The sequence below is a fragment of the Halichoeres trimaculatus genome, unplaced genomic scaffold (assembly GCF_033239565.1).
Source record: "Halichoeres trimaculatus isolate MK-OKI-2021-1 unplaced genomic scaffold, fHalTri1.1 fHalTri1_scaffold_4, whole genome shotgun sequence".
NCBI lineage: Eukaryota > Metazoa > Chordata > Actinopteri > Labriformes > Labridae > Halichoeres > Halichoeres trimaculatus.
Genome location: NW_027437182.1, coordinates 31,604,772 through 31,618,934, shown reverse-complemented (window position 1 = coordinate 31,618,934; position 14,163 = coordinate 31,604,772). Strand labels below are relative to the sequence as shown.

Genomic DNA, 14,163 nt, shown 5'->3' with positions numbered 1-14,163 from the left:
CTGTGACGCCAGGCCGTTTGACGAGTGCGTTACGTGGGACTGGGAGAGCCACACAGCCGCTCGGATCCAGGTTATGTAATACCTCGGATGCTGCTGCACGCCACAAAGAAGTGAAGGGTTAAAAACACAGGCGGATGGCTGGTTTGGACGCAGAACTCGGAGTGTTTGGTTTGTGCTGAACCGTTCAGGCTTCTGCTGCTGCTGCGAAGGAGGATGAAAGCGGTGAATCGATAAAGCACTGTGTGTTCGAGCCCGTCTGGGCATCAGTGGCCTATCTCTCCCTGAGGTGCACAGACGTCTGGAGCCTTCACAAGCGGCACCCTATCGTTTTTTTAAGCCGAGAAAGGCGCGTCTCTGTTTGGATTCATCTCCTTTATCAGTGGAAATAAACCAATGCGGGTTTGTTTCAGGGAAGAAGAACCACAGTCAGATTTGTTCCCCAGACGCAGCGGTTCAGCCCAACAGCAGCAGCAGCCACAGAGGTGTAGTGGTACAAACAATGGCGGGTCCCGAGCAGTCCCAGCAACAGCAGCAGGTGGAGGAGAAGGCAGAGCACATAGATGATGCTGAGATGGCCCTGCAGGGCATCAACATGCTGCTCAACAACGGATTCAAGGAGAGCGACGAGCTCTTCAAGAGATACAGGTACGAGTCTGATCCTCCAGGTCTGCCTGCTGGAGCCTGTCATTACAGCCAGGGTAGAAATCATCTGCTAAAACAAACAGTGCAGCTTGTTGTTCTACTACAAAACCACAGGGTGCACAGCTCATCCTGAATGCTAAATGTTCTGTCATTGAAGGGGGTCTGCTCCTCTTGGTGTCAGTCTGTGTGGTCCCACCATTGACAGACCAACACCGGCTCTGATTCTGTTTCTACAAGAGGGATGACATTTCCATCATAGACACAAACCTTCAAAAAGTAACGAGAATAGACAAAAATGAACACCTTGTTCTTTTTAAGACATTTTTTCCTTTTAATGTCAAACATTTCAGAGATGAGGTTTCTGTAGGGAGAAAAAAAAAAGATGTAAAGATCAGAAACATTAAAAGAGAATATTTTAACTGTGGCTCAACAACCTTAAAAGTACATTGGCTTTTGTCCCAAAGATGCAACCATGCACTGATTTTCTAGTCATTTTTTTCTGGTTAATTTTAGTTATAGTTAAAAATAAATAGCCTGGCTTTATGACTCGTTCCACCAGAGCTGGATTCATGATTTATGTGAGTCAATCAGTGAAGAGGAGTTAATCTGCTAGATTCTCAGATGTTTTTTTTTTCATTATAAAAATCTTTTTTTACATTTATAAAAATGGGCCTGTTCAAGCAAAACTTGAGCTACATCATTGCTATTTTATTATTTGAATTTATGAGATGGGGCTACCAAGAGAAACAGTAAAATTTGGAAAAAAAGTGCATACTGAGATGGCAAATTTAATAATAATACTGCTTCACTTGATATATGAGAAAATTAGGGGGGGAAAAAACCAAGATTTTTCAGTGAAAAATGTTCTGGTTAAATGACCTGGATCTGTTCCTTAATTAATTAATTAATTAATTTATGTTTGGTGAATAAAACACTGAATTTAAAAACTGAAGTTGAGATTGAATATGGTGATCAATCGTGAACCACTAAAAGAAACTCTGATAGCATAGGTACACCTGGTTATATTATGACTTTAAATGTGCAGTCATAAGTTACATTTGTCTGCTTACACTCTCAGTCCTCTCTGCTCGAGTGTTATCAGAAGTGAGACACTTGCATTAGACATGAAACCAGAATTAAGAATCTATGAACTGGACGTTATCAGCATGATGTCAATTCATGATCAGCTCTGTCATCATGTACAGCTGTAAACATTTCTGAAGGAGAGGTAAACAGGTGGAAAACAGCTGTTTTTTATGCTAATGAAGCACAGGAGGGGAACAGATTAGTTGAGCATCTCAAGAAATGTCATCCTGATCAGTACCAAGAGTTGACTGTTTCTATCAAAAATCTCCCCACAGTGAGACACCCTGCATTAGACATGAAATCTGGAGGTGGAATAAATGAGGGGTGCACTGTTTCATTTGCATAATTGTCCATTTCTGCTTATGTACAGCCAAGAAGTTGGCTTATTGATTATGTGTATTAATATGGAAGCTTTTATGCATCAGAATCAAAGGGAAGCAGTTTGTGAAGATCAGGAGGAGCGAAACAGAAAACTATCTATTCAGTTTGGTATCCCAAAAAGCATTGACCTGAACAGCACCAAGAGTTTCTGAAAATTAAAAAATGAAGGAGTGTTGTCACCAGTGAAAAACCCGTCCACAGCCTCAGCTTCTATCAATCAAGGAGGCTAATAAACAAAAAAGCTACCCCCTAATGGTGAAGAGGCTTTAACAACAATTTTTGCTGAAATTAAAGCTTTTAATAATCAGCGCTTCTTTCCAAACCACCCACTACATGCCACATGTAAATGTAGTAGGTAGTATGACTGTTCTGTTGGGTCTGTTTTGTTGTAAACTACTCTGGTTTCCAGTTTCAGAAGTAGAGCTACAGATTATGTTTTTTTCCCCCTTTATTATAAATGTACAAAACAAGCTATGGGAAGATCCCAGGCTTTTAATTATTTTGTTAATCATATCACACAGAATCATCATTCTTGATTTCTAATCTTACACCAAAAGTTATATCATATAAATATGAAAGAGATTTTTATTTTTATCAGCTGATGAAAAAAACACTTCCTATAATCCATGTATGGTTTAAAAAGTGAATTAGTGGTTTATATGGGCTTTTATGAATTTGTAAAAGTAAACACCTCTTTTATGACTGGAAGTGACAAGATTTACTGATGTTTCTTTGCATCACTTCACTTCTATCTCACGGACCGTCTATCGTTAATGCTGTGGTGTACGTATAATTCCGACTCATTCCAGTAGATGGCGGTAAATCACCAAAACCTGCCACCCTCATTGACAAATGGTGTTGGCGCCGTGCATTGTGGGAAACAGTACGCCAGATAGATCAGTCTGTTGCATACTGAGAAATTTTCCTGGATCAGTTGGACATCCAGGGATTTTTAGTTTACTGCAGATTTTGCAAGTTTTCGCATACTGACTACTACAGACTGGATTTCAGCCCAAATAGTAGGCACAGCTAGTGTAGGCCGTTTGGAAAACAGCCAATGTCATAACACTAAGGTTACCTCTCAGATGTAGCCTCACCTGAGCTACAAAGCTTCATCTTCAGCCACATTGTATTGTAGGACGTCATAAGTGTTTGTCTTGTTTTATGTTCATCATAGAAAATGATGGGTAATTTTTAGCCTACAGGAGAGACTTTGTGATATTTACAATGAAAAAAATATGTTAGTATCAGTATTTGCGAATCAGTCAGTGGAATATTAACAAAGAAACAATATTGTGCATCACTACAATCCATGTCAATCATTTTTTGTCTCTGGTTTTCTAGATCTAATGCCATAGCTGTGAAGTTTTCTTTTTTGTAACTTATCGTGTGATTTTTTTCATCAGAGATTTTTTTATCTCTCTCTTTTCTTCTGTCTGTGCAGGACCCAGAGTCCACTGATGAGCTTTGGGGCCAGTTTTGTCAGTTTCCTGGTGAGTTTCTACTCCTCTTGTGTTAAGATAGTCATTGCCATCAGCGAGTGTGTGTTTGGAAGTTGCAGAGCTATGATTCATAAAATTGCAGCAGTAAAAGATCCAAGCCAATAAAGTCACAGCTCATGAGCAGCCCAGTGTGAAGCCCTGAAATAACCCAATCTGTCAGATTGTTTGTCACCACTGGCATCCTCTGCATCCTTCGTCTGCGTCCATTAACATAATGGATGCATCTTCCTGTCAAAGAACAGCACTGCTTGTTCAGAGGAGCGCAGCACTGTAACAGAGTGTACATCTCTGCTGGTGAGGGGGGTTTGTGCACACCACAGCCCCTCATAACGACAGTCACACAGCATGGAGACAGGGATGATGTCATCCTCTGACCCTCAGATGCTGAGTGGCCCTGAAGGGAGAGGGGGAGGTGAGATCTGACCATCATGGAGGGCATGCTGAGGGGTCTGTTTAATGCAGCATAAAGCCAGAGTCTGCCTCAGTTATACAATGAAATGTCAAACCACCAAACTCTTCTTCAGATGTTCCTCCGTTATGACTCAGTGTTTTTGAAATAACTGTTTTTAACGACACTTTTACACGTTAACACTTTGATTTGTTTTTATAACCTCTCTGGTATAAGTGGCTCTTATGAGGTTACAGCAACATCTCAGGAAAGATCAACCAGTTTTTTATAACTGTGCTGGATCTGTCTAATTCCAAACACACAGCTGTACAGATGTCACCATGTTCCTCCATTCATTGTTAAGCACAAGAGCCTTTTGTCCTTTATAAGTCTATTACATAACACTCCTTCCCTCTGATTACACCATCTTTTGGTTTGTAAGCCAGCTTAAGCATAGATCTGTTCTGCTGAACAAGACAACGTCATATCTCTGTGTGATATTTAATGTCTCTGTACAGATAGAGAGAAATGTAAATCTGGTGTCAAATCCCTGAAGATCATTCCCATTATGAACAGTATCTTTAATTTTCAAAGGTGTATTCTGAATGAATCATTTCTTTCCACACTCTTCTCCAGAACGCCATGATGACGTTTGAGGAGGAGAAGATGCAGATGGCCTGTGACGACCTGAGGACCACAGAGAAACTGTGTGAGAGCGACAGCGCTGGAGTCATTGAGACAATTAGGAACAAGATTAAGAAAAGTGTGAGTATCAATATGAACGGACACTAGGGCTGAACGATTTTAAGAAAAGATTGAATTGCGATTTTTCTTGCAGATATTGTGATTTCAATTCGATTCACGATTTTCTTCAAATCAAGCTTTGGGATATTCACATGTAGGGCTAAACGATTTTAGGAAAATATCAAATTTTTCTGGCAGATATTGCAATTCACGATTTTTTAATCATCAATAGTGATGATAAATAATCTGTTTTCATCAACTTCTTCTCCTAAACAGAGGCTTTGTGTTGTTGACCTGCTTACCAGCACTTTTAACATATAGATTGTCTACAAATTTGTAAAACAGAACGTGTATAATACTTGACACAACAGATCCTGAGTCAGTCAGGAGCGCTGCAAAAAATTGCTGCTTTGGCGATCTCAAATTTGCATTGTCTAAAATTGCGATTTCTATCTGAAAACGATAAATTGTTCAGCCCTAACGGACACAGAAGTATGTTACATGGGCTCCCTTTTTGAAGCCTTGAGAGGAAAGGACAAGGGATAGAGTTGGAAATAGGGAAAGGGGGAAATGGTATGAGACAAGGATCTACATGTCGGGTTTAAACCTGGGTTACCTGCTTTAAGGAATACAGCCTAGGTACATGGGACGTACGGTTAAACCACCAGACTAAACTGGTGACCTGTTAAAAAAGACCAGTGGCTCCCAAAGTCAGGGGTCACAAATTTCTTTGAAAATCAAAAGCTATTTACGATAGCATATTTCATCTATTATCTTAAAGATATAAACAAAAATAGATAATGCAAACAGAAAATGTTTGAGACAGGAGTTTCAGGAGACAGGTTAATTTAGGAAACACAGCAATTTGTGTACATAGGTAGTCTGATTTTCTACAGATCAGATGAATTAAGTTTCTTTAGGCCTTTTTGTCTGTTTTGAGATTGACCCATTATATACATGACTCGACAGGAGGACTCGAGATGCAGGAGCCAGAAAACTTCAAAAACAGAGTCTTTATTCAGTACACAGGTAATCCAAAAATACACAGGCAGAGGTTCGACAACGAGGAAACGGAAACAGGTCGAACATGAGGATCAAAACTACTGAAGAGTTATGAAACCAAAGCTGACAGTAGTGACAGTCTGACAGGGAGTGAAAGAAACACCTGGGTCTAAATACCAACACAACAACACAACAACACACACACACATGAAGCACATTAGGGAGGGGCCCTGAGATCAGCAATGAGGGAGGAGCCTGACAGGAAGTGACAAGACAAGAGAATGAGTTAACACAATAAAACAGGAAGTGGTGTAAGACAGAATGAGGTTATGAAAGAAACTTAACTGACTGGGAGTCCTGGTAATGTCTTAACATTCCTACAGCAGGGGGTCCCTGGTCGAAAAGTTTTGGAATCCACTTGCGTCATCTTAAGGCTGTGAAAACTCTTTCTGTGAGGAGCATTAATCTGCTTACAGAACAGACTGAAGCTCATGTTAGTGCCTCTTCTTGACTTAAAACAGCACAAAAGACTATCTCTATAAAGTCTAATTCTGTGAAGTTATTTTTAATACATGAAACTGCTGCTGGGGAAGTGTCAAATGAAGTGAATACCTTCATTAAAGCCAAGTGGCGGCTTACACAACAACGGTTTTAGGCTAAAACGCTAAGATATTGTGACGTTACACTACCATGTGCAAACTGGATGACAACATCCTTGTGGATCTGAATCTACAGATTGCCCTACTATGGAACAGACATCTCTACTTTGGCAGAGGACTACCAAAAGACTATACACTTATAACACCAACTAGAGGCCTGGCATGTATAATACAGTGCTTCCAGCCCCTTAGTGTTTCAGTGTAAACACAGATTTTTTTTTTTTTACTGCATTTTTTGCATTTTTCATGTGAACCATCGTAAGTTATCTCAATGTGTTGGTCTAAACTTCAGTGAGGGAGCAGAAGATTGTTTGTGTTTGGCGTCTAGACTCTGAACCTCATCTCTCCTTGTACTTTAACTCTCCATGCAGAAACAGAGCACTGATGAGACATTAACTTATACCTTTGTAGTTTCATTCCAACTACTTGAGGGGATAGTCATCAGGTCATTGTACAAAGAGTGCAGGGCAAATGTGACACTGGGGCAGCTTATTTTGTCCTCCTGCTGTATCTAACACATCACTTCATTACAACACTTTTACAGGAAAAATGAGTGAAGACATGAGAAGCAGCTCTTTGTCCTCAGGGAGCAACTGAAATTTCCTCACAAGAGCTTTTACTCATATGTACAGCTTTAAGGTTTTGAGAGCAATCAAATGAACAGGCTTTTATTCTAAATGCTCCAGTTAGCGCTGTTGCCTCCTTGTTCGACTCCCCTGGTGGACAGGTGCCTTCCTGTGTGGAGTCTGAATGTTCACCTGATGCATTCCCGGGTTCTCTTCAGCTCCCTCCCACAGTCTACAAACATACTCCATAGGACAGGTGGTCACTCTAAAATTGTCTGTAATTGTGTATGAGAGAGCCCAGGTTAATGTGTATGAGCTCTGTGTGTAGCCAGGGGGTGTTACAACAGACAGTAAAGTCATAGATAATATCAATAATCTGCTAACTTTGCCAGTGTACAACTCTCTTTTTGCTGCGGGTAAGGCTTAAAATCATAGACTGAAAAAAAAAATGGATGTCATCTTGCTCGGCTTGAGGTGAGGTCGCCACAAAAACTGCTCCTCCTGGTGGCTGGCTGCAGTATAGGTAAAAATATCCAGCTCTCCAGTCATTCCAGATGGGCTATGGTCAAACTAAAAAATCTTAACACCTCATAGAAATGTTCCTCACGTCTGGTTGTTGTGGTGATATAGAGATATCATTTGGCTGCCTTGGTATTCAAGTCCTCTTTTTTCTGAAAAGTTTCGTTGTCATTAGTCATAAGAGATTAAAAACAAGGTTTTATGTTCGTTTGATGATGATTGACAGCTGACGTTCTTGTGTATTTTATCGGTGATTGTAAAATATGTCTGGAGGTAGAGTCAAGAAGTGATTAGACTCCTGAAAGAAAAAAAATAATGATTATTTTTGTCACCTGGCTCCACTTAGATTCTCCCAGAATCCCTCACAGTCTCTACCGACAGACTCTGGCTGCAGAACTGTTACCAATAGCTGAGCCTGTGACGGGGGAATTTTGGTTTTAAAACCGTACAATGGTAAAAGGTTGAGCCACGCTGTCCACTCTTAAAAGGCTTTAGTTACAGAAAGACAAAGATGCAAATGAGTGAACAACAAAAATGTCCCAAAATGTGAGAAAAAAGAATACATAGTAGGTGTAAAAACTAAAATACTTAAAAATAGGAAAGACTGTTGAATATATGGATGCTGATAGAAGAAGGACCTGAATAAATACTTGGTCAGTTGTTCCTCTTCTGGTAAAGTATTATGTAAACCTTTGACTCCTAGCCTCATCCTCCCCTTAAATGTCACCCCTCTCTACTCCCCACATTTCTGGGCTTTCTCAAACCAACTTACTCCTACTCCACTGTAGACTAAACTTTGTTCAAAGCCAAACATCCACAGCTCAATGAGGCACGTGGTGGGAGCAGATGTCGCTCTGGGCTTCAGGGCAGACTCCCCTTACTCCTCCAGAAACTTAGTGAAGCTTTGAGTTTTACATGTCACACAAATGATAAGAAGTTTACATGAATAACATTTTAGCAGACTCATAAAACTCCCCCAAAATATTATTCTTAATCTGCTGTTGTAATCTTTATGTTATTTTAATTTCTGTACGTAAAAAAACACTTCATTTAAAAAAGACAACTGCTGTTCTCAACACTTGAAAGGGTTAATTAGATCTTGAATACAGGTCTGTGCAGGTTTAATCTGTTATACCTGTTCAGTACATCAATGCAGACTTGCTGTTAGAGGGTTTAGCTACTCCACATGTAGTGAACGCCCCTTGTGAGTGTGCGGATGAAGGGGAAGTGTGTAGGAAGAGGTTTGAAGAAGACCCTTTCTGCCATTCTAAAATAAAAAAGCAGAATGGCTCAAAATTACCTCATGAAATAATCTGTGGGTTTTCTTTTCCTAATGACCTTGGTGAGGAAGTATCAGGGTTCACTGCAGAGTTAAGAAAGGCACAGCTGTTTATTTTCCACACAGAATCTAAGAGGATGTAAAGGATTGCAAAACAAGGAATTAGTTATTTGGCAGGTCCCAAACAATCAAGAGCCTGTAAACAAGCTGGAAAAACTTTAATCCTGAAACAGCTTGGGGTGCCAGTGCAGATTGCAGCAGAGCTGCTGGTTTAGTCATGATGTTAAAACAAGAGGCAGAGCACTGTGGGTCCAGATGGAGCAGTGTGCTGTGAAAGAATCAGCTGTTTGTCTCTGAGACTTGTTCTGCTCGAGCCTCACCTGGTGAAAATATGTTTGTCCATGTTTAACTGACTGAATGTTTGCTCACGGTAGATTACTGATGGGTACAAAGATGATCTACATCAGACCTGGGCAAACTACGGCCCGCGGGCCACTTCCGGCCCTTTGTACGTCCCTGTCCGGCCCGCGTGAGGCCAATCGTAAACATAAACATGAAACCAAACTCGTGCGGGTGCATATGTCTTAATACTCCATCTATCACAGGCACTGAACAAGACATTGTGGATTGAATTCTCCCTCTCTTTCACTGGCTCAGTCAGTCTCCTCCACCTGAACTCTCTCCTGTTCTGAAGACTGAGTGCCGTCGCGTACACGCGCAACGCGTATGCGCATCACACACCGAAGACGGACAGAACTTTACAACGATACGCGTTTCACTATTTTAGAGTCAGCATTCTCACTATAAAATTCAAGCTGCTCTAAACTCTCCTGATTGAAGAGGATGCTAGAGCAGAGCTACGTTAGTTTAACTCCCGACATGTCATGTCAGCTCCAAAAAAGAAAGACAGAAAACAGCTAAGGCTCTGATAAAGTCTTCATCAATAAGTGCTGCACAGTTATCTGTCTCTGTCTCTGAGGTCTCCTGCAGCGTCTCTGGATCAAACCAACTAAGAGAGAGGGGGTGGATGGTTTCTGAGTTTTCGATATAACGCCCAAGTACGGGACTTGATATAACTTAGTAAAATATTAGAGTTCACAGAAGCATACTTAAATTTTGGGGACTATCAGGAGAAATCACAAGCGAAGAGAACAGCGGGAGAAAGGGTTTAAAGAATGGGAGATTCCCTCCATATTCAGGAGTGTTGGCAGTCTGCCAGCACTCAATCGGTAAAAGTGAGTTCATGTATGACAGATATTGACAAAGACGAAAACTTAAGACATTTTCTCTTTCATTTTAGGATTCAATAATTGTTTTTTTTTCTACTTGACCTATACACCACAATTTTACATAACCTAATATAAACATTTACAGAGTGCTTTATTCTTCTGATAATCAGTTCCAGCTATTCAAAATATTTAATTTAGAGCATTTTACATGGAAGACAGTTGGTGGCCCTCTGACACAATTCAGGTTCCTCATGTGGCCCCTGGTAAAAATTAATTGCCCACCCCTGATCTACATCCTCTATTTGTCAAAGTAGAAACAGACAAAACCACACTCAAGTCCCTGAGAATGGTCACACACTTATCTCTTTCTTCAAAAAATTAGATTTCAGTAGATCTTTTTGTCATTAAAGAGTGTGTTTCCTGCTTTCTCATATCTTAAACATGGATATAAAGTATCACTGCTGGATGTTCAAACTAAACGTGCAGATTTTCAAAACATTACATATCAAAACGTTGAAATCCCTGATTAAGTCTGTAAACTGATCTAAGCACCCTGTTCTAAAAATATCACAAATCTTCACCAGACTTGCTGAAATGATGAGGTCATCACCTGAGGTCATCCCACAAGGACCTCCCAACCAGTTAATGATAAGTTTGAGAGGCGGGCCTCAAACACCAAGGTCTGCCCATGGCACTGCCCCTGACAAGTCCTCCAGAGGACTGGCCAATCAGAGGGACGGGAGTTTGTAGAGTGTGGGCCTTAAGGAGATAGCAGCTTAAACAAAGTGTTGCAGACAGAGGCTGAAATTCAGGTTTTCTAAAAGACCATTGAGAGAAAAATGTTTTTTTTTTTTTTTTTTTTTTTTGTGAGCAGTACAGCTACGGAGGTACCACACAGAGGTTATAAAGCTTAGAAAAAAAACACAGTACCCCCTCTTTAACAAAGAAAAAGCAAGGATGCTAGGAGGAATCTTGATTTCTGTAGTTACCTTGTTAAAAACATTTAGTTCTAGTTAAGTTTTCACACACACCTAGATAACAGGACTGCCGTCGTACTGCTGTTGGATTCAGCAGGACTCAGCATGTCTTAGTATGCATTGGTGTTTGGCACAACGCAAGCAGATTAAACCAGGAAGAGAAAGTAGATGACCATAATGAACAGGGCTGCTGGGCTCCAACACAACAAAAAAACACCATGTAATATAATTAACACGCACAGTATGTACAAAACATAAAGAGCTGCAGCTGCATCTATCTCGACCTTCACAGATGGAACGTTGCTTTCTCTTCAGGTGAAGTGAAACCAGCTCAATACACACACAGCAAATCATAACAGAGTGAGACGTTCTCAGCCAGTAGTCCAGTCTCTTTTCTGCATGTATATCCAGACAAGACTAGATCCCCCGCTGTGACCAGAGAAGGGTCTGGCTGCAGACCTCAACCTCAACCTTCAGCATCGGAAATTTCATGATTTTATGCACGTTTGGACCAGAAATAGCAAGATTTCATTACACACAGAGAAAATGGTAGATGACTACTCTTTAAGAAAGTTTAAAACACTCAATTAATAATAATAAATCAGATTTATAAAGTGCTTTTTAAAGATGCTCAGACGCTTTACAAAACAGATTTAAATTGATGTGCCGTTGTTCTTGATATGCTTTATAAAATGATTATGAAATAATAAAAATGATGTGCATATTTTGCGCTTCAGCAGGCTTTTTTTAAAATATGTTACACACTGTAGAGCTCATCTCCTGTTTTTGACTGAATCACCTACTTTATTTTCAGATACACTGCTTCATTCTCAGAACAACGTCAATTTACAACAGAAATTATTTCTCTTATTCCTGGCCTGAAGGTGGTGGTCTAGGTCTACAAAAAAGAGGCTTGAGAGGTGAGGTCTGCAGCCAGTCTGACTTGGAACGATCAAGCTATGACCTTAGTCGGACCGCTGCGTGCATGTCAGTGTACTGGCTCTGTCTGTTAGTTGTTTTGAAAACAGTTTCCTGCACATCGATCCTCACTCCCTCTGACTGTCACAGCACCCACAGACCCACTCAGCTGGAAGTCAGTCAACAGGGCTTGTAGTGACTATTCTGACCTGGTTTTGACCTGGTCAGTGTCTGGGTGAGGGAGCGAGATGTTTTTGACGCACAACTTAAAGGGTAAAATCCCTGGTTATTGTTGAATTGTTTTTCCACCATTTATTGATAAATTAAAAAACAGAGTCGCACAGCTTTGATACGCATGTTGAGGGTAACAGTGGTGTCTATGATCATTGACAAGTCTTCACATGCCTGTTCACCTAAACAGTGTATAACTTAAGAAAGTTCGACAACATATTAGAAAGTGAGGATGAGCAGGACAAGCTTTTTGTCTCATCCCTACAAATGTATCATTCATCTGTAGCGATCTCTAAGAGGTGTTGGCAAATGCTCCCCTGTGTTTGCTGCTGTCACTGCTGGGGATGACTGTGAGGAGTCTAAGTAGGTGCTTCAAAACCTCCAATATTTGGATGTTTCTCTTCCAAGGCCGTCGTTTTCACAGAACTTGTGATATGGCTGCCAGCCACAGCGGGCCACTCTTCACATATTACGTCTTGGGCATCAGGCCTAATGATGCAGGCAGCAGTGAGATCATGCCAAACCCACTCACAGATTCAATTAGTACTTGAGTGAAATGTGATCATCAAACTGAGTGAGGAGTGTGTGGCTGTCAAACAGCTCTGTATCATTCAGGAAACTGCTGGTTTCTTCGGCTGCAGAGTGATTAATATCAGTGTTTATCACTTTGAGTAATCTAATAATGCAAACAGAGTCAGTAATATCCTGGTGAGGATGGAAGTCTGACTGGTCTTCATTTTGAATTCAAAGTCAATCATCGTCTGCTGAAGTTGTCTTTACACATTCAAGGCTTTTCTTATTAAATTCAAAGTAATTTCACCCACTAGGAAAACAATAAACAAAGCAGATTAACTTTTAAATGAAATGTTTTTCCAATGCTCTTTGAGGAAGCTGCACGTGCAGAGGAGCTGCCAGCTGAGCTGCTTCAAGCTGCCGGGCACGGTTTTGGCCAGGATTCTGTACATATTTATTGTGTAAGAGGATTTGATCCACTGAGGTCTCCCTTTCTTCAAAACAAGAAGTTTTTTACACAAAACTAGCGACACCTCTACAGATGAAGAACATCCAGAAGGGCTGTGAGCTGAGCTGCAAAGGCTCATGTCCAGGCTGATGTTTAATGACACATTCAATAATCAATAGATATCGTAGGCTACTACTTATTCAATTGTTTGACCTGAAACAGTTCTCGTATCTAGGTGGTAATGTTTTTGGAAAGCGTCTTGAGATAACACATGTTGTGATTCAGCTTAACATACAGTTTATAATGCTGATTAATTGATTTATTGATTGTGTATAGTGAATAGAGTGTTATGTGAATATGACACAGGGGCAGAAGATGAGGAAACAGGGCGCGGTCACACTGCTCCAACATGAACCACACTTTATTGGATACATGGCCCGCCTACGTCATCGTGAAGCGTCTGTTCACATGAAGCGCGATCTCATCAGTCAGCACAATGAGTCACTGACAACACTGCTTAAACTTTCGAGACTTTTTGACTTAAAGTGAGTCGTTTTGGCCTGACACAGCCCTCTAACACCCCAGCTTTGTTTAAAATGATTGTCGAGAGATGCGCTCGCGGTGATCATACGTCATGGCTCACACACAAAGTCCGCGTGCTTGTGCTTGTGCATGAAGTAAACCGTGCTGAAGCCCACCTCTCTGAAGCGTGCCAAAGCAGAGACGTGAACCGTGCCAAGCACGGCATGGTTGCGGTCACATTGGCCATTCGAAACATGCTTTAGGGCTGAAGTGTGCTTAAAGGGGACATATCATGCTGATCCGTGATTTAATACTTACATATAAAATGATAAATTTGAAAACAAGACTTTTCACCCCCTGAATTTTCAAAAAATGAGATATTGTATTTTTTCTGATACGCTAGAACGAGATTTGATGCCTCTGAAAATAGGTCAATGACATTTGGCCGCGAGATTTCGACCTTCATGACGACACAATGATCCTTTCTTTTTATTGGAGTAATCTGATAAAGCAGCTCCTCCTCTGTGATGTCAGTTAGTTACACAACCGCCACCGAG

The 14,163-nt window shown here is 40.8% G+C and overlaps 1 protein-coding gene across 1 annotated transcript in view; it reads left to right on the top strand.

Moving 5' to 3' along the window:
* The first annotated feature begins 28 nt into the window (after positions 1–28).
* The window catches only part of LOC141789190 (tetratricopeptide repeat protein 39C-like), a 28,097-nt gene continuing 13,962 nt past the window's right edge, over positions 29–14,163 (top strand). Inside the window, exons 1-3 of the mRNA XM_074668530.1 lie at positions 29–645; positions 3,554–3,602; positions 4,636–4,764. Of these exons, the coding sequence (XP_074524631.1) occupies positions 500–645; positions 3,554–3,602; positions 4,636–4,764 (324 nt within the window). The 5' untranslated portion in view covers positions 29–499. The remainder of the gene's footprint in view (positions 646–3,553; positions 3,603–4,635; positions 4,765–14,163) is intronic.